The sequence below is a fragment of the Paroedura picta genome, chromosome 13 (genome assembly GCF_049243985.1).
Source record: "Paroedura picta isolate Pp20150507F chromosome 13, Ppicta_v3.0, whole genome shotgun sequence".
Lineage (NCBI taxonomy): Eukaryota > Metazoa > Chordata > Lepidosauria > Squamata > Gekkonidae > Paroedura > Paroedura picta.
The window spans coordinates 2065289-2091383 of NC_135381.1; the positions used below are offsets into that span (position 1 = coordinate 2065289).

General features: G+C 49.3%; 2 protein-coding genes across 2 annotated transcripts; one reads left to right on the forward strand and one right to left on the reverse strand.

Annotated features, from left to right (window-relative positions):
- Positions 1-680: 680 nt before the first annotated feature.
- On the forward strand, positions 681-7100 carry MYL2 (myosin light chain 2). The gene is made up of 7 exons (XM_077309368.1): positions 681-827; positions 1270-1359; positions 2377-2452; positions 2731-2835; positions 3853-3928; positions 4564-4612; positions 6766-7100. The coding sequence occupies exons 1-7, from the start codon at positions 825-827 to the stop codon at positions 6862-6864; spliced, it is 498 nt and encodes a 165-aa protein (XP_077165483.1). The 5' UTR covers positions 681-824; the 3' UTR covers positions 6865-7100.
- A 1537-nt stretch (positions 7101-8637) lies between these two features.
- Positions 8638-19506, reverse strand: CCDC63 (coiled-coil domain containing 63). The gene is made up of 11 exons (XM_077307706.1): positions 19420-19506; positions 18683-18849; positions 17211-17400; positions 15340-15459; positions 14986-15167; positions 14394-14575; positions 12640-12857; positions 11802-11876; positions 10673-10865; positions 9623-9820; positions 8638-8915 (listed from the first exon to the last, which is right to left on the reverse strand). Exons 1-11 carry the CDS (start codon positions 19429-19431, stop codon positions 8779-8781), a joined length of 1674 nt encoding a protein of 557 aa, XP_077163821.1. The 5' UTR covers positions 19432-19506; the 3' UTR covers positions 8638-8778.
- Positions 19507-26095: the final 6589 nt, after the last annotated feature.

Genomic DNA, 26095 nt, shown 5'->3' on the forward strand with positions numbered 1-26095 from the left:
CCAGAGAGGTATCTTGACCATAGCCCACCCACCGACGTCAGGGAACATCTGAAGAATACTCATCAAAGAAACGCCCAGTTTTATTTCCCCCATAGGTCTAACTGGAAGCCAGTCCTATGGGGGGAGGGGCTCTCTTAAGATCCAGGCTCTGAAAAGCAAGATGGCGGTTTTCAGCATCAGGGGTAGTCAACCTGTGGTCCTCCACGTGTCCATGGACTACAATTCCCATGAGCCCCTGCCAGAGTTTGCTGGCAAGGGCTCATAGGAATTGTAGTCCATGGACATCTGGAGGACAACAGGTTGACTTACCCCTGCTCCACCTGGCCCCGTCCCTTCATTTGCCTAGCCCCACCCTCGGTTCCACCCATTGGTCGCACAGGGGCATGATGGAGTGTTCAGACAGGACACTGGAAACTGCGTACACAGATCCACACAGACCCAAGGACAGGTCCTTCCGTTTGCTTTGGGTCTGGCCGGCCTCAGCACTGGCTTGGGGCAAACTGACACTCACAGGTGCCTGGCTATTCTTTGACTGCTTCACGGAAGGCGCTTCCCTCGACATCTTCATTGGAGGGGCCGGCTGGTATGCTGGCACTAAGTACCTTGGAGGCCTGCGGGTCTCACATGTCACCACACGACAATGAACCGTTGTTATTTAAGAAGCGAGAAAGGAGGGAGGAGAGCAGCTCACCTATTACAGCCAAAAGTGGACATGGGTTTATTTTTAACCGGGATAGCCGGTATTTATTGTCTGGGCTACCGGGGCGCTGGCTGCCGGATTCTTCTCGCGGAAAGATCGTGGGCCACACAACGCGGACTGAGTCATGGTGAGTAAAGGGACCCAAGGGTACTGGAGTGTGGGGGTGAGCGGCTAAGCCTGGAAAGACCCTCGGAGAGCAGGGGGTGGGAATAATGAGAGCTTCCGCCATGTTGGGATTGTTTTAAAGTCTTTTAATGGGTATTTTAATGGGGACAAGACTACTGTGACCCACCATGAGCCTACAGGGAGTGGCGGGAAATAAATAGAACTAATAATAATAATATGTAGGAGGGTGCGGGGCAGAAATGAGCACCAAAGAGGATCTCACCCTCCAGAACATCCGCCCCCAAAATATCCAGGAACGTCCTAACTCAGAGTTGGCCACCTGACCCAGGTATCCAAAGTAAAGGTGCTCTGGTAGCAGGCAGGATCCTGAGTCAGGTATGAGACGGCTGAGTGCATTCCTGTTTGAGACCTGAATGACCATGTCCCATTTGAATCCCCCAAAGGCTCCCAAGAAAGCAAAGAAGAGGGTGGAAGGTGCCAACTCCAATGTCTTCTCCATGTTTGAACAGGCTCAGATCCAGGAGTTTAAAGAGGTACGTTGGGGGAAGCAGAGAATGCAAAGGCAAACATCCTGCCCAAAGTCAGGCCCCAAAGCTTGGGGGGGGGGAGGACTCTTCTTCTAAGGTTGTCACTACAAAAGGCCTAAGAGTGTGCTTTGCAAACCAGAGAGAGACCAGGGGGCCAATTGCTTTAAGACGCCTCCCCCTCTCCCTAGACTTCCGACTCTGGGGCAAAAAAATTCCCTCCAAAATAAAAATATAGCTCCTTCACTGACCGAACTGCCCTTTAAGCGTGGTTTCTTTGTTATAAAATAAAGCTGCCGGTCACACCACTATTTTTCTGTGCTTCCTCAGTCCACTTTTGATCTGAAGCTTGGAGAAAAACCGCTTCAGGTTGGTACTCAACCTGTGGCAGAACCTCCCTGAGAAAAGACCCCACAACGCCCAAATAAAAGTCCAACACATTTCCAGTTCTCTGGCAGCGGAGACCCACAAAAGCAAATCAGGCTCCAGAGAGCCCCATAGAAAGAATTCTGAACAGCTTTTCAAATGTGCCCTGGAGGCCAAACTTGGGCTGATGCCGCATACTGGGAGATTAAGGGTTCCAAAAGCCAATTAAAAGGGAATTTGTTTGGGCTTACCCTGAAGCCGGGGCTCAGCTCTGGAACCTGGGCCTAAACGCTTCCGAACTTCACGCCAGAAATGCGGAACCAGCTGCAACGTCTGACAAAGACTACCACAGCGGGCGGCATGCAAAACTAACGCACGTTTGCAATCTAGATCAATTATGCGAGTCGAGAGCAATTGCATGATTTTCTTTGTGCAAACAAATGATGTAGAATAAACCATAGCAATTTGTCCTGGTTTTGCTACCAACTGCCAGGACTTCTGCTGGGACTCCACAAGACCCAGAAATCTTAGTTAGCCATATGTCTGCCTTCTGAAACTTAAGCCAGAAGTGTGCACACGTACACACACAACAACAATCATAAGGACTGGAAACTTACTTTTTAAAAAATCCAAAAACCATCTATCCCCTCCTCTGTTTAGGCATTCACCATTATGGATCAGAATCGCGACGGCTTCATTGACAAAGCAGACCTGAGAGACACCTTTGCAGCTCTGGGTAGGTGGACTCTTTACAAAGCATCTGAAAGCTGTTAAAGAGAATTTGGAACGCCCAAAGAAAGGTCTGCAAGGTTTTCATGTCCAAAAAAGCCAAACGGAGCGATCATTCAGCTTCGTCTTAGTGGCTTATAGTTTTATCCAGTTTATTGTCCCTTTATATCTGAAACCGTTTGAGGGAGCTTCCAGGAGAACTTACTGAGAAGGTGGCTTAAAAGCTGTCATTAAACCAATCAAGCAGGGCGGAGTTCTGTGATGCGGGTCCTTCTCTTCCGGCAGGACGCTTGAATGTGAAAAACGAAGAACTGGAGGACATGATCAAGGAAGCACCCGGACCAATTAACTTCACTGTGTTCTTGACCATGTTTGGCGAGAAACTCAAAGGTGAGCAAAACACTGCCCCGAAATTCTCTCTGCAAGAGCTAAGCAGCCAGTTAGGGTTTCCAACCTCCAGGTAGGGCTGGAGGACTTCCTGGAATTAAAATCATAGAATCCTAGAGTTGGAGGGGACCTCCAGGGTCATCTAGTCCAACCCCCTGCAGAATGCAGGAAATGGCCAGAGCCACTCAACATCTGCCTAAGTTCATAGAATCAGTATTTCTGTCAGATGACTATCTAGCCTCTACTTAAAAACCTCCAGAGGAGAACACGCCACTTCCTGAGGAAGACTGTTCCACTGAGAAATCACACTAACTGGCAGGAACTTCTTCCGGTTGTCTAGCCAAAAATTCTTTTGAATTAATTTCATAGAATCATAGAGTTGGAAGGGACCTCCAGGGTCATCGGTTGTGGTCCAACCCACTGGGTCAACAGAAAAGATCCCCAGATTACAGAGGTCAGTTCCCCCCAAGAAGACAGATGCTTTGGAACGTGGACTCTGGGCCACGCTGCCCCATTGAATGAGATCCCACCCCACCCTCCTCTGCCCCAACCCACAAATCTCCAGGGATTTCCTAACCTGGAGTTGCCGACTCTGCTGCTCAGGCCTCCCCTGGATGCAGGGGTCCCCCTCAGTTCAGGAAAACAGGTGGGGCTGGAAGGCTGGGGCTGGACTCTTGGCCCCACCTACCTCACAAAGTTTCTGATGTGAGGAGAGGAAGGGAAGGCTGCTTTGAGACAGGCAGTGAAAAGTGGGTAATAAAAGCCAACTCTTTTTCTTCTAAATGTAGCCAGGATTTTTCTAGGAGGGAGAGCTGAGAGAGGAGGAGTGGTCAGGCCTTCTTCAGAGACACTGGGGAGGACCCTTCATCCCCTTCAGACCCCACCTGCACCAGATGCCCCCAGCATGGTAGCATCCGGGTTACTTTGAACCCCTGGCAAGGATGCACCTCCCTCTCCCTTCATTGACGTGGGGAGACTGGGGCAGCCTCCACAACCCCCTGGGCTCTGTTTAAATTTCAGGCGCTGATCCGGAAGAGACTATCCTGAACGCATTCAAAGTCTTCGACCCAGAGGGCAAAGGCCTAAAGGCAAACTAGTAAGTGTCCTCTGATGACTCAGCGTCTGGTGATCTTATGGTTCCCAACTCTGGGCTGGAAAATGACTGGAGATTTTGGGTGGTGCATGGGGGGGGGAGTTTGGGGAGGGGAGGAGGTCAGAAGGGAGGAGACACCACAGGGTCTGCCTTCCAAAACTACTATAAAACAATAGTAACTAATGCTTCCAAAAGGTAGGTGGGACTGTGTGGTAGGTGGGACTGAGAGAGCTCTTAAGAGAAATGCTCTGCAACAACAGCTCTAAGAGAACTGCAGTGACTGCATGTGGAGGAGTGGGGAATCAAATCCAGTTCTCCAGATTAGAGGCCGCCGCTCTTAGCCACACCACCACACTGGCTCAGGAAGAGAGCAATATCCTTAACCCACCAGGGGCTGGCTCCTTGCTGTTACTGGAGTGGGCCCACAAGGTCCAGCCCTATGACTGCTGGTGTATCTTGGAGCTATTGTTTCCCATGGTGGTCTGCTTCAGCCGTGGAACCCACATGCACGGAGAATCGGGTTTAAGCAGGAGAGTGAAATGATGACACTAATCTAAAAGCCTCCAGGCGTGGAGGAGAACGTTTGACTCCAAACCAGGAGCCTTTCCTTCATTGCCTCCCCTATGCTTTGTTTGCAGCATTAAAGAGATGCTCACGACGCAAGGAGAACGGTTTTCACAGGAGGAGGTAAGCGGCGGTTCTTTCCTGCCTCGGCACAGCTGCATTTAAAGTACTGACCGGGTTTAATAGTTAGTCCCTCCCTCTTCCTCCGAGGAACTCTGGGACATGTAGTTTTGTGATGGGAGGCTTAGAATTCTCCTCTTCCCACCTCCCCTACCCTCGAATTCTCAGCAGCTTCACCAAATTTCAATTTCCAGTACTCCTTTAGACAAACTGTAACAGTTAAATGGCTACAGTAGAGCTCACTTAGGATTGTAGAAGTCATGCTTTTAAATGTCACATAACAAACAGGAATTCACCAAGAGAGATTCAGGTGGGTGGCCATGTTGCTCTGAAGCAGCAGAACAAAATTGGAGTCCAGAGGCATAATTAAGATTTATTCTGGGGGCAAGCTGTTGTGTGCAAGCTTTGGTCTTCAAGGTGCCACTGAATTCAATTTTTCTTTAAGAATTTACCCGTGTTTCCCAGACACTAAATGCCCCCCTTTTTTTAAAGAAGATCCTCTTGTTTAAGCTGTCAAGAAAATTCTGGAAGGTGGGCATACACTGGCTCCAATATTTAAATAGGTAAATTGAACGGGGGCTGCATGGACTCCTGTTTATGCTCTATTTGGTATACTGGCAATATTTAATATTTAACAACGGTTTATCGCGATGCTCTCGGCATTTATGTTCAAAAGAGAATGAAAACATAGTAATGATTGAAGCTTTCAGGTAGGACCATTAGATAGGGGACTCACCGGTGGTGCTGGGCCTCTTCCCCTTGAAGGAGCACAGAGCTCTGCAGAAACCACCTGCGTTTTCATCACAGCCCATGAGTTAAGCAGTCCTGGGAGCAAAGGAAGGTGTTTCTGAGGTTCTCTACCCAATAAGGAAACTCACCAAAGAGCCAGTGAGAGGTAAATAATGCAGCGGGGGGAAAAGGCCACCTGGTGCATATGGAAAAGGGTTTCTAATAAAAATGCCACATCCAGCAAACCAGAAGACCCAGATGGCCTGTGCCTCGGAAGTTCACATATCAGGAAAGGCAGTTGTAAACTAGAAGGTAGGTAGGTGGGAGAAGAGCTGGTTTTGTGGATTCCGCTTTTCACTACCCAAAGGAATCTCAAAGTAGCTTGTGATCACCTTCCATTCCTCTCCCCATAACAGACACTGTGGAGTAGGTGGGGCTGAGAGGGCTCTGAAAGAACTGCACTGTTAGAACAGCTCTAACTGAACTGTGACTAGCCCAAGGTCACCCAGCTGGCTGCAGGTAGAGGAGGAGTGGGGAATCAAACCTGGTTCTCCAGGTTAGAGTCCACTGCCCACAAAAATGAAGTCTGGCCAGCCAAAGGGTTCCGAGGGAGAGGGGAGGCCATCCTTACTGTTTCCTTTTGCATCTCTTGTTAGAAAAACAAAAAAGAACTTTTGGTCCCTCTAGTTCAGTCTTAAGCCTCTGATTGATAGGATCACCCCAGGGGGTCAGGCTTTACACCGGAAGTCTTTACATCAATCATCTGAGAAAAGAAGGGCTGTGGCTCAGTGGCAGGGCCTCTGCTGGGCTTGCGGAAGGTCCCAGGTTCAATCCCCGGCAGCTTCTCCAGTGAAGAAGATCCAAGTCACAGGTGATGGATAAGACCTCCGCCTTAGATCCTGGAGAGCTGCTGCCAGTCTGAGTAGACAGTACCAGCCTTGATGGACCAAGGGTCTGATAAGGCAGTTTCCTGTGTGTTCCACAGGCCAAGGATTGAACCTGGGCAAAGCTAATGAATCCCAGGCCTTCTTTGAGTCTTGTGGCACTTTCAAAGCGAGCATATTTGAGTATCCCTGGGTGAGAACGGAGGAGTCCTCTTCCACAGAGACCCTCAGTCACAAACACATTGGCCGCAATGGATCTTCCAGGAGCCCCAAGACTCACTTTTTGCTGTTGCTGCTCAAACAGACTCTCCCTTTGGAGCCTCATATCCCCTAGGAAGCCCCGGCAGGAGACAAACCATCTCAGAGGTGGGGGAAGCAGAGCCCTGCCAGTTAAGAGGGGCCCCACTGAGTGATCAGCTGAAGGCTTGTGGATTCCAGGGACTCCTTGGACTGGTCCACAGATTGCAGCTCTAGCAACACCCCATCCAGTGCCATGAAATTCCAAGAGGATTCCTCCCCATCCACCTCTCTCTCTTGCAACAGGTAGAGCAAATGTTCGCCGCTTTCCCTCCAGACGTCACTGGGAACCTGGACTATAAGAACCTGGTCCACATCATCACGCACGGGGAAGAGAAGGACTGAAGAGGGAGGGGAGGGGATTTCGCACAGCGAATGGACTGCTCCTGAGTGCTGGGTGCTGCTTCCACGGCCCCGCTCTAGGCCAGCCTGGGCTGTTTGTTGCTACACAAACACCGTTGTCGTTCTAGTGTTCTTTGTCTGTCTTCTCTGTAGAGGCAACCCAGCTGTAAGTGCAGAAATGTGTTTCTGATGCTGCATCCATATTAAACTACCTTTTCAGTTGGCGCGCAAAAGAGAAATCCAAGCGTTCCGAATTGTGATTGGCTAAGCGAGGCTTTGCAGACAGGCCAAATGGACTCGTGGGAGACCCCCGGCTGGAGCCGGCACAGCCACGCAGGTTGGCAGCGTAGGAGAGAGAAAAGGTCTGCCATGACCCGCTGTGCCCAGCCAAACACTGGCCAAAGGCTCACAAACCACCCTATGAGGTGATGCAGAGAAAGGATGGGTGACCCCAGGTTATCCAGGAAGATTCATGGAGGAGCAAAGATTCGAGCCCAGATCTCCCCAGCCCTGTACTGATACCCTACCCACCGTACCTCACTTGTGCTCATAAAGTTTATAACTAAGGTTATTGGCTAGAAGGACTCTGGCTCCGGTCACTCCCGACCCAACCATCACAGTCTGCGATTCATTTCTAGCACGTGCCAAGGTGGTTAATTGTGGGGTGTGGTGCTGCCCTCTGGTGTCTGACTGAGAGAAAAATTCTGTTGCGTGGCCATGTGGGTCTGAGGCAGCAAAACAAGATTGGCGTCCAGCAGCACATTTGAGACCAACGAAATTTTATTCCGGAGATAAGCTTTTGTATGCATGCATACTTCTTCAACTATCCCTGTGAGGGAGTCATGGTTTAATTCAACAATGCTCAGCTGGGAATCACACTAGTTTTTGTGCTGCAAACTGCACTTTTCACGGACTAGAATACTCGTCTGATTGGGCCGGGCCCATGCCCAGGACTTTTGGGGGGGGGGGGGCAGTTTACAACACAATCGAGAACCTTTGTGAAACTTCTTAATCAGCTCTGTCTCACTTTGTCTTGAATTTTAAAACTTTTCCTATTATTTTTCTACTTCGTACCATAGTTAATCGGTTTCCATTGATTCAATGAGTAGCTTTTTGTATTTTTATTTACTAATCTTTTTGGTACAACCAATGGGTAGAGCAGTGAAAACCCAACCGTTCCCAGAAGCTAAAAAGGGTTGACCCTGGTTAGGACTTGGGTGGGAGACAACAGAGGCAGGCAAGAGCAGACCATCACTAAACATCCCTTGCGTCGGAATCCACACGAGAGCGTCATAAGTCAGCAGAGATTTGATGGCAAAGAAACCCAAACATAAAAAAAAAGGACCTGTCAAGAGTAGGAAATCCCTGACTGTGTAAAAATCTATGAAGAGTTTTGGGGGGAATCAATATCCATTTCAGACACTTAAAAGTCAGGGTGGAAATCTGTATTTGTGTGCAACCAGAGGTCAGAATCCCTCCCCTCCCTCAAGCTTCTGAGCTTACCTTGGAGTCTTCAAAGAACTTCAAAGAATTAAAGGTAAAGGTAAAGGTATCCCCTGTGCAAGCACCGAGTCATGTCTGACCCTTGGAGTGACGTCCTCTAGCGTTTTCATGGCAGACTCAATATGGGGTGGTTTGCCAGTGCCTTCCCCAAATGCATTAAAGAAGACTTTCTCCCCCCCCCCCCCCAATTACCCTTATAAGCCAGTAGAAACTGGAGCATTTTTTTTACCATCATTGCAAAAAGACACTTTCAGAGGCAGCCGGTGCCACCCATACAAGAGAACAATAATCTTTTATTAGTAACTCTTGAGGCTTCGGGAATCTACTGAGGGACCCGTTCTCGTCGGACAGAAAAATAAGTAGGTTCAACAACAACACAAACTCACGTGGTTCCTAGCCAGGGGCCCTTTGCTCCTATACGGGGGAGCTCTTCTTTTTGTCCCGAGCAGTCTCTATTCTCTCCAGTGAGCTCCTTCTGGACTTCTCTTTCTCCTTCTCCTGGTTCTCCAATATCAGGCTGCGCAGGGTCGTGTGGTCCAATGGCCCCTCCACTATGGCAAAAAAACAACAAAAAACAGCGGCGGAATTCAACAGGGCTCCGTTAGAAACCAGCAACTTGAAATCAGTGACTTGAGGGGTGTGTGTGTGATGGTTTCAGCTCTCTCCCCATCCTAACTACTAGGTAATTTCACTCAATTTGGCTTCCACGGACTCTGCAGAGGATGCGTCATGTAAAACTGCTGGCTAGCATTTGGATGAGGGTCACGCCGCAGAGGGCAGGCAGTGGCAATCCGCCTCTGAATACCTCCTGCCTGGAAAAGTCCCATGAGGGGGTGCTGTAGATCTGTGGTGACGTAATTATTACACAATCCATATTCAATCCAGGGCTCCATTTTTACCCTTGTCTATGATGACAACTTTGCATTCGGATCCAACTTGAAATTGCTCTGTGCTGGTGTGGCCAAAAAGTGGCTCATGGTAATTGCAGTCCGTGGACAGTTGGAGAGCCCCTGTTTAGCCACCTCTGCTCTATGCTTTTCCCACCCAGTGTCAGGACTGAAGCCATAGCAGGCCTTTAACTAGTCCTGTGAGAAGTATCAGATAGGGGCTTAGCAAGTGGGAGACTGACGGCCCATATCAGCTAAGGACCCCTCTTTGCACCAGTGGCCCAGAGATATCTAGGTGATACGTCCCTCCTGGCCAGCTTGCTGCTGCTGCCTGTCTCTGGCCCCACCCTGCAGGTGCCGTGGCTACTTACGCGGTTCCAAGAGGTCTGCAAACGGATCTGCAGAGACAGACGGCGGGGCTATCTTCACCGTGTCTAGCTTCTTCAGTAAGGCCGAGCCACCCAAAAATGGGTTCAAGAGGGGCACAGTGTCCAGCTCTCCCTCCAACTCCTTGTAGCGCAAGAAGGATTCGATCAGCAAGAGGTCGTTGCTCTTCTTCTCTACGATACCTGCCCAAAAGGAAAGGCTGGGAATGTGTCTGAGGCTCCCCAATGCCAGCTGACCTCTTGCTGAGGCCTCCTGGAATTGCAACTCCAGACCACTGAAACCAGCTCCCCTGAAAGGTCGACTCTAAGACAGGATACTCTACTAGGACAGAGTCCAAGAGAACCTTTAAGACCAACAAAGATTTATTCAAGGCGTGAGCTGTCGAGTGGCGGGACCCTTCCTCAGACTAGATGAGCAACCATCATAACTGTGGAGATAGAAGGCAAAAGCAAATTGTGGCAAATGAGTAAACTGTCATAATATCCAAATTGAGCCATAGGATGCCATATGATAATTCTTTGCTAAAACAGCTAATCAACAACCATTTGCCATTAATTACTAGCATGGACAGTTTTATTTCTCCAATGTTTTTGTGAACTACAACTGAAAAGGAGTCAAAAAGGACTCTTTTTGTTGTGCTACTTCAGAGCAATGCAGCTGACCACTTGAATCTATGACACGCTCCTGTTTTGGCGGATAGACTCTATGACATTATCCTCTACTGAGGTGCTTCCCCTTCCCAAGCTCCTCTCTCTCCAGACTCCACCTCCAAATTCTCCAGGAATTCCCCAACCTGGAGTTGATAGCCTTACCAGATGTCTCCCCTTCCCCAAGCAAAGCCGTCCCGCTTGGGACTGCCTACCCATCCTAGCAGCAGCTCCTCTGGGTCTCGGGCAAAGAAAGTTCCTTCCTGCCCCTGCCCAGTGGAGACCTAACTTGAGATGCCAAGGATTGGACCCAGGCTCCCTCGGTAGGCAAATCACGCCGGTCTCGAGAGACCAGCTGGGCCAGGCCAGCCCTGTGGGCCTACTCACTGAAATACTGCATCAGATTCTGGTCGGTGATCTCCCCAGTCTCGCCCAAGTGCTCCTTGATCTTGGTCGCATCACAGCCTGTCTGCTTAAAGAGGAAGCCCACAGCCGATTTCAGCTGGTCGAGGATCTTGCTGCTCTCCTTCAACTTGTACTCGTAGGTATTGGCATCCTCCATAGTTTTTTGCAACTTGTCCTGTCAGGCAGGAAAAAAGGGTTAAAGCATTGTGGGTGGTGGGACAGGAGCTTCACAACTCCGGGTTGGGAAATTTCTGGAGATTTGGGGTGGAGCCTAGGCATGGGAGGAGCTTTGGCTTAATGGTAGAGCCTCTGCCTAGCATGCAGAAGGTCCCTGGCTCAATCCACTGCATCTTTATGAAAGGACCAAGCAGGAAGCGATGGGAAAAACCTCAGTTTGAGACTCTGGAGACCCATGAAGTGGGGCCATAGCTCAGTGGTAGAGCCTCTGCTTGGCAGGCAGAAGGTCCCAGGTTCAATCTCGGGCATCTCCAGTTAAAGGACCAGGGAAGAGGTGATGTGAAAGCCCTCACACCCTGAGACCCTGGAGAGCCATTCCTGGTCTGAGAAGCCAAGACTTACTTTGATGGACCAGTGACCTGATTCAGCCTGAGGCCATTCCAGGTTTGTTCATGTGTGTGGAGGGCAAAGTCTGGGGAGCTCAGTGGAAACGCTATTCCATAAAGTACATTTCCTCCAAGGGGACTGATCTCTGTACCCTGGAAATCAGTTCTAATTCCAGGGGAATGGCAGCCCAAAACCTGGAGGTTTGCAAAATAACCACAAAGCAACTTTTGCACATACACCCCCACACCCCACAACCCACTGGCAGACTTTAAGCAGCAGCTGGACAGCTCCTTCTCCTGGATGATTGAGGCTGATCCTGCCTTGAGCAGGGAGTGGGACTAGAAGGCCTGTATGGCCCCTTCCCATTGTAGGGTTCCCTGATCCTATGAATAAGCATAGCAGTTTGCCCCTGGGACATGGGAGGGGCAGACAGAGTCTTTCGGCACCCCCACTCCAGCCTGGCACAGCTATGCAGGTGACAAACAGAGCCCAGGAACTCCATTTCCATCCTGGCGAGTGACAAATTAGACCGTTTTTTCTCCCTCACCTCCACCTCCTTCATGGAGCCACGGATGACATCGTCCGCCTTCTTGTGCTGGGACTTCAGCTCGCAGATTTCGTTCTGCACAAACCAGAAGAACACACAGAGGGAGGTTGGGCATCTGGGCACCTAGGCTGTTGCTGCTGCGGCTCACTCCCCCCAGATCGGCTCTAAGGATGTGATGGACTTCCCTAGCTGGCCACAGGACCAAAATGCACTCCGGGGGCCGCTGTGGTGTGAAAGTACAGAGAGGTCATGCAAACACCATACAGATCTCGCAACAGAGGAAACTGAATTGTTAAGTACTTTCATGTTGTGATTGGGTAAGTTCTCTTTTAATGGCAATGGTGTTTGCATGTTTGGTCCGTATTTTTCTATATTTCTGTGTATCGTCTTGTGATTGCTGTGTCGTCTGTTTAGCGATGCAGAGGAAGTTTTCACACATTTGTGGCAAAACGTAGGCAGCTGTTTCTGAACTGGGTTTGGACCAGATTCGGAAATGGAGGCCAGAGGTTTGGGGTGGACCTTTGCGGGCTGGAAATTTCCACAAAGGACGTTTCCAGGTGGAAATCAGCCCCCTCAGCCTCACCGAAGTGAAATAACAGCTGCGTGAACAGGCCGTTCCTAAACACCCACTATTGTCTTGCAGTCTCTCTGCTGACTGCACGGTGGCAGCAATGAGGCGCGTTTGTCTAATAAAACGGTCTCAGGAGATTTGTTTGCAAAACTGTCACTGGTGTTACAGGGGAAGCTCAGCCAGTCTGTAGGGCTCGCAACAACCAGAGGCCTAGGGTGGGCTACCCCAGGACCAGAAGGAAGGACCACACAAGAAACAGGAGCCGACCTGGATGTCCTCGATCCGCTTCTGCAGCCTCTCCATGTCGTTGTTCAGCTCTGTGACGTAGCTGAAGTAGGCAAAATTCTTCTCCTCCTTCTCCACAAAGTCCTCCACCAGCCGGTCGATGTCGCCATTCTCCGTCAGCTTCAGCAAACGCATGTAGGCCACTTCGTAGCTCTCAAAGCTCTCGCCTTTGGTCTTGGCGCGCTTCCGAGCCTTGAGAGCTGTAAGAGAGACCAGTTGGCAGAGCCCGGGCACGGGATGCAGTTCGAACCCAACAATTAAAAAGCCCACCGATAGCCTTTTTCAGAATGCAAATAACAATGCCACTGGACCCAGCATGACTTCTTTCATCTGTGCACATTTATTGCTCCATAAGGGTGCAAACACACCTGGTTCCTCAGAAAGAGATTCAGGCAGATCGCCATGTTGGTTTGAAGTGGCAGAACAAAGTTTGAATCCAGTGGCACCTTGAGTTTTATTCAAGGTATAAACATTTGTGTGCATACATTGTATCTGAGGAAGTGTGGCTACACATGAGAGCTTATACCTTGAATAAATTTCACTGGTCTTCCAGGGGCCCCTGGACTCAAACTTTACTCTGGTTCCCCATAACTTGATGGTGTAACATTTGAAGCAGATTTACCCTTGCTGGTTCACTGTTCATTTACAACAACCTTTAAGGGAAACTGAAGTTCTCGTTCCCTTGATGGAGCTAAAACAGTTTCGCATGGCCTGAAAAGATTCAAAAAGGTCTGCAAACCAGGTATTTGATTGACACCAGGCATAACCAACATCTGCAGGGCTCCTGCCCCTCCCTCCCTCCCAGAAATCCATCAATGCTTTCTACTCCTGGACCTGTTTGCACTGTTACCACTGTTACAATTATCAGTTAGTAGTATTAATGTTATGGCTATTTATGTTATGGTTTATTGTATTGTTTATACATTTTATGTAAACTGCCCTGAGCCTCCGGGGAGGGCAGTTTATAAATATAATAAATAAATACATTAAATAAATAAACTTCAATCCCTCCATCTCCCCCAACTCAGTCTTAGCCTCACAACAACTGTCCTGTGAGGTAGGCTAGGCCAAGAGAGTGACCGGCCCAAGATCACCGGGTGTGCTTTCATGGCAAAGTGAGCCTGAATCTGCCTAAGGAGGTGGTGATCCCCCTCACCGGTGGTCTTCAAGCAGCAACTGGGCAGATGGATGCTGTAGGCTGATGGTCTTTATGGCCCCTTCCTACTCTATGATTCTATTGATTCTGAGTCTTGCACATCCCAAACTCTAGCTGACACATCATGCTGACTATCCTAGAACTCACACTTTGGTTTTGTTTCTGGCCATCTTATAGTCATCCTTCCGCCACCAAATGACATTCCGCTGCCAGTAGAGCAGGCATTTCTAACACCACCACGCATGACCCTTCCCTTGAGGACCAGCAACTGAACGTCAAACGTGGGAAGAGCACTGAAGAGCACCAAGATGACATTGATGTTCCCTTTATGGAAAACCTATCCCAACTCATCTCCAAAGAGCTCAAGGTAACAAATCCCCCCCCCATGACCTGTGAAGCAGGTGAGGTTGACAGACAGTGATGGGCTGTCAATCAGCTGCACTGGCTGAGGGAGGATTCAACTCTGGGCCTCATCAGATTTCTTACCCACTACAATCGTAGGCAGCAGAGGGCAATGTGTTGAGCTGGGGCCATGGGGATGTGGCAAAGGAGAACAAACCAGATCAGAAAGCCCCGGTACCTTCTTCCTTCTTGGCCTGCTCTTCAAACTCCGAGCGGTCCACCAGTTTGATGAACATAAACGCCTTCAGTTTGGTCTCATGGTTGTAGACCCTTTCCAGCTCCCGGAACTCTATGTTGTACTGTGCAATGTCTTTGCAACGCCTTTCCTTCATGGCGGAAATCCTCGCGAGGGCTTCTACCCTAAATGCGGGCAAAAGGTGACAGGCTGAGAAAGCTCTCATGTTCATGAAAAGGGGACCAGGGTCACCTCCCCTTACCCACAGGGTGTTTGTCTTGGGAGATTTGGTTAATCCCCCCCCCCCACACACACACACCAATCTTCACACCCAAGCAAATAGAAAGAGAGTAGCCCAACATACTCCTAGCTGAGCAGATGTGATACTTATGCGAGGGTTTTTTGTTTGTTTAAAAGAGGATTTGATTGAGAACTGCAATTTTTCACCTATTCCAAACTGGTCTAGCCACCCTTTATTACTATTAAACTATTACTATTATTCCTGTTCACATTAATTGTGTTACCCGCCCTTTCTCTTTGAACTCAGGGCTTGGCTTCCTTCTCCAAGCCCCTCCCCTCCTCTCTCTGCAAGTACCTTTGCTCATAAGCGACGGTGGACTGTTCGATCGACACGTCCATCGTCTTCTTCTGCTGCTCCAGTTTCTTGTAGAGCCGGGAATAGATGGTATCGAAAATGGATTTCTGGCACAGCAGGTTGGAGATCTCCTCCCGGAGTTTGGCGTTGGTGGTCAAGATGGTGTCGAAATAGACTGTGACCTGGAGGGACCGAGGCCCCAACACTGAGTCAGCATCATGCCCAGGAATGCGCAACAAGAAACAAGAAGGCTGCCGGTCCCTCTAAGTCTAGTGGCAGCACTTTGGAGACTCAGGCAGAGAAAGAGGGAGCAGCAGAGTCCAGCTTGAGAGGCCAAGGGAGGGAGAGACTCACGTGACTGAGACGATTCTCCAGCATGTGTATCTGCCTCTGCAGCCACTTCCCATCAAACTCCTGCCTCAGCTTGATGACCACCACCTTCTGCTTCTGGATCTTTTTTTCCATCTCAGATATCTTTTTAAAAGAAGGAAGAAACGAATATGCTAATGCCCACATTTTCTGAGTGGGCAGTTAAGGTATTCTTCTAAGAAGGAGAAGATGAAAGAACGATTCCCAGGACCCAATCTCGCATGTGGCAGGACGGCCTGCAGGCCAAAATACATAAGAAGAGGCATTGTCGAAGGCTTTCACAGCTGAAGTCAAAGGGTTGTTGTGGGTTTTCTGGGCTGCATGGCTGTAGTCTGGAGAATGATACCGAAGCATTGAAATGCAGTAGGTTGGCATCCCTAAACAGTGTAAGCGACTTTTGTCCATTCTAGTCTAACCAGCTAGTAAAGATAGATTGACGTGGGTCAACGTGTTGGTCTGAAGCAGCAGAAGAAAGTTTGTCTTCAGGGGCACCTTTAAGACCAGCAGAGTTCTCTTCAAGGTATGAGCTTCCACCTGCATGCACACTTCGTCAGATACAGTGGAACAGAATTTCCTCAACCATCACTCCAAAGGAATGTGCATCTGGACAGACCTGATCTCCCAGTTCCTGCTGATGAACTGAATTTGGTTGACCTTTGGACAGAAATTGAACTCAAATCTCTTCTCACATCTGTTTGTTAATTCTTGCAGTATGCTTATTTACGGCAATTCACAGGTCTTGATTCCTGCCTTAATCCAATCTCAACTATTATCTCTTAGGCATCTTCAGCCAGCCTTTCCTGTCAATTAAAACAAACCACCCTCACTGTGGGTGAAGTGTGTATGCACACAAATGCTTACACCTTGAAAAAGACTTTGTTGGTCTTAAAGGTGCCCCCTAGACTCATACTTTGTCCTTTTTTGCAGCTAGTCAAGAGACAACGATGGCTGAATTAAATTATCTTGTTCCTGGAAAGTGAGCTGACTAATCCCCCATGACCTGCCTCCATTTCTTGCATTCTGTGGTAGGTTCCTCTTTATTTTTGCTGAAACGGCCTGACATTGTTCCGGAAGGACAGTAGGGCTCATTTCTTCTGACCTCGTCGAGTAGCAAAAAAGGAACAAATAGCTGCACAAGCATACATGCTCACAACATCCCCATCTGTAGACGTGCACCAGCCATCTGATAGTGCTTAAAAATGACTGCGCCCAGGTCTAAAGGGAAAGGTCAACTCTTGCTTCCATTCTCATTACTATTTATTGAATTTGTGACTTGCCCTTTCTCTTCAGGCTCTGGGCAGGGTGCATCATCACAGTAAAACATACAGGATAAGAACCATGTATATAAAACAGTACACAATAAATAATTAAACATCTGAAACATCTAAAAACAGTTGCATCTCCTTAATGGCCTGTTCTAGTAGTTACAGTGGCAAGCACGGAGAGAGAAGGCAGAGAGTATTACTGGCCCCGGATGATGTATAATTGGGGCTTTGACAGAGAGGCCAGCTCAGTTCAGCAGTGTTTTTAGGTCTCAACCATTGGCCTAGTGGAACAGCTCTGTTTTACAAGCCCTGCTTGTAAACTGAGGTCGCTGTTCACCTTTGGAAGAGTGCCCCAGTAGGCCCGGGGCCAGGGTCAAAATGTCACGGAGAATCCCCCGCCTCCTTTAGCGGTTGCCTTGTGTTAGAGGCCAAAGAGGCTTTCATCCTGCAGTGCAGCAAAACAGAAAGCCAGAAAAGACACAGTGATGAGCTCGTGGAGTGGGGGGTAGAGCAGGCTGGCTGCGATGAGTATTTTGGGAGTGTGGCTGACACCCTTTGCACTTCTCCAGCGAGCGTCTCGCGCCCTCCTACCTTGTCATCCAGTTCGGCAATCAGGGCCTTGGTGGCTTGAATGAGAGCGTCGTACTCGTCTTTGGTCTGCAGAAGGAACTTCAGCTCCATGCAGTTGTGGTCATCGATGAAGATATTCCGGGGGGACTTGCAGAGGCTCAGGAGCAAATTGATCTCCTCGTTTTCTTGTTTCAGAGCATGGATTTGTTTTCTGGGAAGGAGAGGACAGAAAGATCCTGCAGGCTCCTCCAGCTGCATACTTGCAAAGCCATTTTTCAATTTCAATTTGTGAAACAACAGCAGCCTGCTTTTCAGGACCGTTTTACTTTGAGAATGTACATCGAGAACTCTGAACACCAACAGCATTCTGTAAATACTAATGCAGTTCAAAAGACCACGTATCCCAAAATATACATGGTGCAGGCTTACAAAGAACAACTTTCACCTCTGACATGACATTGGCAGGCAACTCAGCAGGAAAATGTTGGTAGCCTGGACGATGAAAGGGTATCTTTCTCCTTCCAACATTTAAAAGAATTTTGGTGCCTTTTCTGGGCTGCCCTAGCAAATTATATCAACAGCTTCCTCTAGTTCCCCACCCCTTCCATTCCACACATCGTATGAAAACAAATCACATGACTTGCCCATTCCACAAACTCCCAAAATGATCAGGACCCCAGGAATTCTGTCTCTCCCACCCCACAGCCCTGCCAAAAAGTGTTGGAAGAGGGAGGTGTGTGGACTGGCAGGCTGGTGACAATTCTCAGTGCTTAGAAATTGTTTCACAAGACTGACCTGAGAAAAGGATGTTCCTCTTCACCTACCCAAAACATCCGCTAACAAAAATTATTCCCATGTGCTGGATCGTGAGAGTTCAGAAGCGCAAAACGGAACTCCTCTGCTGGGTTTATGATTGAGGCTGGGGTCGGTGAGGTAGATCAATGCCCCCCCCCCTGCCCTGGCCATTTCTGGCATGGATGGGGGGGCAACACCGTGGCATAGTCCTGCCCTGGGTCAGCTTCTGGCATGAGGGGTAGGGGCGACAGAGCTGCATAGTCCTGCCTTGGCCCTTTTCTGCATGCTCCCTTTGGTGAAGGGAGGTCTCCCTTTGGCAAACTGATCGCCAGTACAGATATGACTTGGTTCACAAATCTGAAAATATTTCTGTGCTGTCGCTTCCAGTACCTTGGGAGTGTCTGAGTGATATCACTTCTGGTGACACGTGACCCCAGGGGTGTGGCAGGAAGGTTTGACCTGCTTACATAACTTCTGGGGTTTCTCAAAGCCTGAAGAATATTTAAGGGGTTTCTCAATGGTAAAAAGGCTGAGAAAGGTGTAGAGGAATAGTTGGTGCAGGTCACAAGCTTTTCTGTTTGAGGCCACCAAAAGAGGCAAGACAAGAAGGGCTTTATGGCCTGATTCAGCAAGATCATTTGCACACTTCCGCAGGGCTACTCCCCCCCCCCCCCCACTTAGAACCCAGCCCGACTTACTCCTGATGAAAGAGATGCTGTTGAGTTTTGACCCCAAAAGACTTTCGGCTTTCCACCATGATCCGAAACTGTTGCTGCAGTTTTCTCAGCTCAATCTCCGCCATGACTTCTTTCTCCTTCTCGGTATATTCAGAACACTCATTCCGGGAGCAAGACCCTCGGTTGCGCTACAGGTCCAGGGTGGGGGGAAGAGGGAGGAAAGTCATGTGATTTCAAGAAGACTGAAAAATGCCATTCTGGGGGATTTCTGTATACCTTCTGTCAACACAACCCACAGGGACCTGGCAGGGGGCGGATGTATCCTCTTGTTGGGATCTTCATAGGCTGCACACTCCTCTCTTCCAGCTACAGTTGAAAAACATGGCCGCTGTTTGCCTCCTTTACCCCAGAGCATCAAAGAGCAGCACGGTTCAGAGAGAAGAGCAACCCACGCCCTGAACAATGCCACAATTCCTCTAAAGCAGCCATTTTCTCCAGGCAAACTGGTTTCTGACGTCTGCAAATCAGTGGTAATTCTGGGAGATCTCCAGGACTCACCTGGTGTTTGGGAACCCTACATCTCATCCTCGGGGGGGGGGGGGGGAGAAAACGAAGGCTGACTCCTGCCCCTCAACCACCTGCCAGAGGCCTGCTGCACCAAATGAAGTATCCAAACCATGTTTAAGTGCAACTACACATCAAACCGCATGGTAGTAGCCTAATCTAGAAGTTGTACAGGTAACAGTAGCCTTCTTTACCATAGACTTCATGCTTCCCAGTCGTCTTAAGACCCTTCCACTGAGCAAATGTGATTAATTCTTCTCAAAGCAAAACCCCAGTCCTGAAAGGAAGAAGAAACCAAAAGTTGCCACCATTAACAAATCCATCCCATCGGTTCTCTGACCAAACCTCTGCAGCCCTGCCCATTTCCCCTCCTTCCAAATTCACTTCTACAACTCTGTGAAAAAACATTCCAGACTATTGAAGAAGATGAGTTGGTTCTTATAAGCCGCTTTTCTCTACCTGAAGGAGTCTCAAAGTGGCTTCCAGTCGCTCTCCCCACCCTGTGAGGGAGGTGAGGCTGAGAGAGGCCTGAGATTACTGTTTGGTCAGAACAGCTTTATCAGTGCTGTGGCGAGCCCAGGATGACCCAACTGGCTGCATGTGGGGAAGGAGCGGGGAATCAAACCCGGCTCTCGAGATCAGCAGTCTGCACTCCTAACTACTACGTAAAGCATTGCCTTCCTCCAGTTACCCACCACCACAGCCACGTATTTGGGAGGAGAGCTTGAATAAGATGTTGCCAAACAATCCCTGTTTCCCTTCTCCAGTTTCTAATTCGGGTGAGGTGCAGATGTCCCATTCTCTATCCAACCCAATCAGAATGGGAGTCTCCACAGAAATCATGAAAGGGTGCATGGCAGCAATGAACCCTCCCGCACCCTTCAGATATCATAGCAGTGCCTCAGGGGGAACCCGATGACCTGGCTTGCTCAGGGAAGGGCCCCGTTCTAAATTGCCCCGTCCTTACGAATCCAGCTGCCCCAGCTGCTTGTCCACCCCCGCTCCCACTCACTCCCTGGGTTGCCTTTCAGCTGCCACCCCTCTGCCCATCTGGCCTGGTCCCCAGTTCAGATGAAATGCCCTCACCAGTTTCAGCCACGCAATTTGGTCCCAAACCCCTCAGGAGGGACCCTGGCGTGTCTCCCTTGGCCAGCAGTGGGCTGAACAGAACACAGCAGACCAGACCAGAACGTGGGCCGCGCAGAATTCCGTGCACAATGGGCCTGTGGATTGTTGACAGGCTGCCTCGGATTGGCTAGCTGGGGCATTCTGGGCAGCGGAGCAGAGGGTGCCCCTAGTGGGAGCCCGGCCAAATTGCTTCTGCTGCCCCTCCTTGCACTTGCATCTCCTCTGTCCCATGGGGGGGGGGGAGAGAAGTGCAGGGGGCCCATAGTATCAGAGCCAATTTAAGGATTCGTGGGGTCAAAGCAGAGCACACCTGGCACTGTCGTTTGTGCTGCACAAGTAACTGCAGGCCCCCCCCCTCCCTGGGATGGCTGGAACTTTGGGAGCAACTGACACCTTTGCCTTGATGGAAACATTTCTCAAAACTTGGTAGGACACCACAAGTGTCCCAATATCTATGGGGATCTTCACACTTATGCAGCTTGTGGCCCACATGATGTTTCATGAGCGATGCGCATGCCCAATTAGTAACAAAGCAAGCATATTGCCCTTTTTTCATTACTGTGGTCCATAAGCTGCATAAGTATGAAGACCCTAACAATCAGAGTGTGAAGGCCTCATAACTAGACAGCACTATGGGGGTCCTGGAACTGTGGACCCTGAGCATGTGCTACTAGGAAAAACAGATTCTGTGTCTCTATGGAAATTCAAAGACACGCTTGTAACTGCGAGCATCAAATGCACTTAGCAAGGGTGTGAAGAGAGACATGGCTAGAAGCTAATTCCCCCCCCTTATCCACATGTGCCACCACTTATGAAACCTCCCTGCAGACTGACCTAAACCTGGCTGCCTCCTGGAAGTTGTGCAAAACCGTACCTGTTTGGGCTGGCCTTTGCACCTCAGGCTTCCGTACGAGAAGAGGGGCGATCTATCATCAAATTTGATCATTTATTGAATTCAGGGAGGGGCTGTAGTTCAGTGGTAGAGCATCTACCGGGAGATCTCTGGTATCTCCAGTTAAACAACGCAGGCAGTGGGTAAAGGGCAAATCCTCTTCTGGAGACCCTGGAGAGCCAGTGCCAGCCTGTTGGACTGATGATTTGATTCAGTAGAGAGGGATCGTGGCTCACTGGGGGAACATCTGTTTGGCAGGCAGTCAATGTGAAAGTCCTCTGCTGGAGACACGTCGCTGACCTGTGTAGACGATATCGACCTTGATGGACAAATGCGTCTGACTCTGTACAAGGCAAGTTCACACATTATTTAGTTCACTTAATTCCAAACAGGTGAGCAGAATTGTCATAAGAGCACATGGAGTTCAGCCTTCGGTTTGTTAAGAGGACTTGGAGTTTGGGACCGATTTAAGGATCTGCTTTTATTTCTCGCCATTTACCTTTGATTCCTCAATAAAGGGCTGCTAATTACCAAGCAGTTGACATATCCATCTGCCAAACTAACAGAGAGTCTTTGTGGCACTTCATAGACTAACCAATTTAATGTAGCTGCAGCCTAGAGTCTCCTGCTAATATTTCTTTGGTCCTGCAATTCCAAATACTCTTGCCAGTGTGCTCTGGGTTTCCCTCCCCCTTGACTGTTCTTTGTGGCTGAGCTCTATGTACCCTATTCTCAATTGTTGATGAGCACTGAACAAAACAGTCAATAAAAACTGCCAGAAAATGAATTGATTCACACGAGTCTATCTTTGTTCCTGTCGCCACACTACAGAAACATTTACCAAAAAGGGCCCTTTTTCTTCCTCCCAAATAGTGCGGAACTGTGAGATGGTGCTGGGAAGATGTGTGACTTCATTTCATCCCCTGGCCACAGGCTGTGGCTCAGTAAAACATGGAATGAGCTGGCCAGAAAGGAAGATCTGAACCCGAACGGCATTCTGCTTTTTGCCACTTACTGAGGCCTGCAGAAAAGGAAGGGTGGGAACTGCCCGATGTTGCCAACCCACTGGGTTTCCACTGCATCCAATCAAACACTGGTTTATCAATAAAACATATCTGATCTGGAGTGATCAGTCAGCAGTGGTTATTATTATTATTATTATTTATTTATTTATTTATTAATTATTTAAATTTATATACCGCCATTCCCGATTGGGCTCATGGCAGTTCACATAATAAAATAATAAAAACACAATAAAACCCATAAAAATCCGTAATTACAATTTTTAAAGTTGACAAGACAGCAAGCAAAAAAACTAACTATGCTCACCCCCTCGACCAGCCAGGGCCAGCCTTCTGACCGTCTTACTGGTGAGAGTGGGAAGACAGATCTATTTATTAACAGACGGACAGAAGGACATTTATTTATTTAATTTTATAGACTGCCCTATTGAACTGGTCATCTCGGGGTGGTGTATAGCAGGCTGGGGACCGACAGGGCAACTGCCCACCCACGCATGCCGTGCATGTGCGGCCGCAAGCTTGCGGCCGGGGAAGTTTTTTGCTGCGGCGGGGGGGGGCGGGGAGAGGGAACCGCGGCCCGCTGCCATGGCCTTCGCAGCCCGGCACCGGGCCGCGGCCCGCGGGTTGGGGACCACTGGTGTATAGCGTTTGTGAATACAATAAATCAGTTAAAACCATGAAAACAATTAAACAGTTAAAATCAACTAGGCATTACTAGTGATACCATAATTCTGTGCCAGGTCTTGTTGGTTAGACCAGTTGATGATTGAGTTTTAGGTGCTTGTACAAGCCGTCATTATTGCAGCAGGTGAGGCCCACTGGTGTTCACCTGATTTGCTTGTCCGAACTAGTCTCAGCCATAAGCCCAGTGGAAGAGCTCCATTCAGAAAGTTCCGCAGGGCCTGTAAAATGGAGCTCTTCTGCCAGATCTTTGGTTGAGGCTGAGTTAGCCCCCTCAAGTCTCGCTATAATATCTAGCACACTCTTGTTAGCTGACTGCAGGAGGTAGGAGGGATCTTGCCATCTCAGTATATTTTAGATTTGTGCTGTTTTTAGGATGGGGTTTTATGGGGATTTTATATGAAACCCACCTTGGAAGGAGGAAGGATGGATGGATGGATGGATAGATGGACAGACAGATAGCTCTTTCAGCCCCCATTGACTGCATTTATACACTGCCCTTCCTAGATGGCTCAGGGTAGCTCACAAGATTAGAATACACATACAATATCAATCACTTAAAAATAGGGTTACAAAGATTTAGTGGCACGAATTCACTCAGAAGCATCTTCTATTTCCAGGGGGTGGAGGGAGAGAAGTGAATCATGAAGTCTATCTTCAGGAGAAGTAAATGGGTAGGTCTGGGCACACAATCTTCAGGTCTCCGCCACAGCCCTGGTGGGACAACTCTGTCATCAGAAAACAATTTTATTCTTTGAAGCAGGCTGCTGCTCTGCTCCGTGGCGACACAAGACACACACACCACACAAATTCTATTTTTGTTTTAGTAAGAGAACCAGATGAAAAACGCGAGACCGCGGCTGAACCAGCTCACGGCATGACATTTCATCTAGTTTCCATATGAATGCCTCCAAGAGGGTGGGGGGGACCTTCTTTCGGAAGAATTTGCCATTCAAATTTCAAAGGCGGATAAGTGGAGATTTGGAATGAAGAGATATTAGCGTGGTGTGGTGAGAAGATAGGCAGAAAAGCTCCTTAGGAAGAATTACGTGGATCAAACATGCAGGGCCAACGCAGCAGAGAAGCAGCGACTGATTGACTGTGGTCAGCGAAAAGTTAGGGGCTGGTAAGAGGTGTTGTGGGCCCCCTCTGTTGGGAGGGGAACCCTGAAAGTTAAAGGCAGGGGGAAGCTGAGAGCCAGGGTGGTGTCCCGGTGAAGAGCGGCGGGATCTAATCTGGAGAACCAGGTCTGGCTCCCCACTCCTCCGCCATGGCTGTCTCACTCATGCTGCCAAATCTTTGGAACTCCCTCCCTAGAGAGGTTTGTCTGTCTCCCCCAAGCTTTATCTTCTGTTAGCAAGGGAAGAGAAATGCAGGGTATAAAAACCAATGCCTCTGTTTCTGCTTTGGTGTTTGCTTCTCCTTCTCAAAACACCCTTCCTTTAACTCCCCATATTTTGCTTTGGTCTTTCTTTTCAAGGGGACTAAGCCCTTTTGCCCAAGTGCCCGAAACTAGATCCTGCCCCCATTACTACCTTTGATTGAAAGTGGGCAGGTGGTCTGGTAACAGTATTATTTAATTCATTTACACCTTGCCCTTCTCCCCAACAACAACCCAAGACGTCTTGCATCATTCTCCTCTCGTCCATTTTACCCTGACAACAACCCTGTAATGCAGGTTAGACAGAGAGAGCATGACTCTGCAGGGGCATCTCTTCCCCTTCCTCTGGCCCTGCCAAGGCAAAGGGAACCCTGTGCCCTGACCTCAAAGAGCCTCTCTCTTGGAGACCAGCTCTGACGTTCCGCCCTCTTGTTCTTTTCTCAATTCTTCAGAGTTCCCCATTTTCAGATTTCAAAAAGCCAGCCTCTTCATCTATCCCTTCTTCCTGCCCGATACGAGGAACAGATTGTTTGGAACATTCTGGCCTCCTCCCCACGCACGCCTGCTGGAAGGGGTCTCAAATGCAACAGCAGATCCCTCCTTTGCTTTGGCATCAGCCCTCCTGGAAATCTAGGATCAGGTTGGTGGGATGGGGATGAGTATGGCAGGGGACGCCGCTGCTGGGAGACCTGGTGAAGACGGCAGAGATTGCCTAGTCACAGAAGAATGATCCTGGGTGCAGAAAGAACTCTCCCAAGAAGCAGATTGCAAAAAAGGGAAACTTAAATTTATTCCAGTCAACCCAGTTCACATTTGGGTTGCAGGTGAAAGAAGAGAAAGAAGCCTAATCTAAAGCTTCCCTTTCACTAGTGGCCAGCTTGTCCAGCAACATGCGTGTGGGAAGATGAAGAAATGGGCTCAACAGGAGAGATCTGCACAGACATGTGTCTCTGTGGAAGGCCGTATGGACAGAGGGAGAGGACAAAGTGGTGGAGACAGGAGTCAGAGGGCAGCTCCCAGGTTAAGACAAAGAGAGCCATCTAATTCAAGAAGGTAACACCCAGGCACCCTTAGAGGGATACAGCGCTCTGCAATGTTCGAGGAGAGGCATCGTGCACTGAACAATGGATCCTGCGCACAAAGAGTGGAAGGCCCAGTTTGTGAGCTTCCAGGGGCATTGGGCTGGGCACATGATAGGGCACCAGAGAGACCCTGGGTGGTGAAAATGAGTGGGGTTGGTGATGATGAAAGGGAACAGGCATTAAAATATGTTTTTTTTTAAATAAACAGAGACATTGATTAAAAGATGGTGTGGAGTAGAAGTTAAAGTGTGGGACTAGCTGGACCATGGGTCTGATCCAGCAGGGCTTCTCTTCTGTCCTTTGTATCCTTATGGACGGTTCCTTGAGCTCAGGGGGTATTCCACAGGCACAGGGGAAAACTCTGCATGCTGGATTGGCCCCTGCTCCCCAGCTTCTCCGCTGCACTTCCCTTTGCCTCAATTGCAGCCTGCCACCGTGTAACGCGTTGCAGATCCCTGCCAGCGAAACCAGGTTCAGGGCGGGCGCGCTCTTCACCCTGAGAAATGTGCCAGGCTGTGGTGCCATACCGGTTGCCTAGCAACTCGCCCACCCGTGCCCATCCTGCCAGAAAGCATTTCTGTCAGCCACTTGGACAGAATCTTCAGGGGGAGGATTGGGGCAAGGGAACGAGGGTGCTACAAGAGGCAGCCATGTACGGGGGGGGGGGGGGGAGCAACTGAAGAC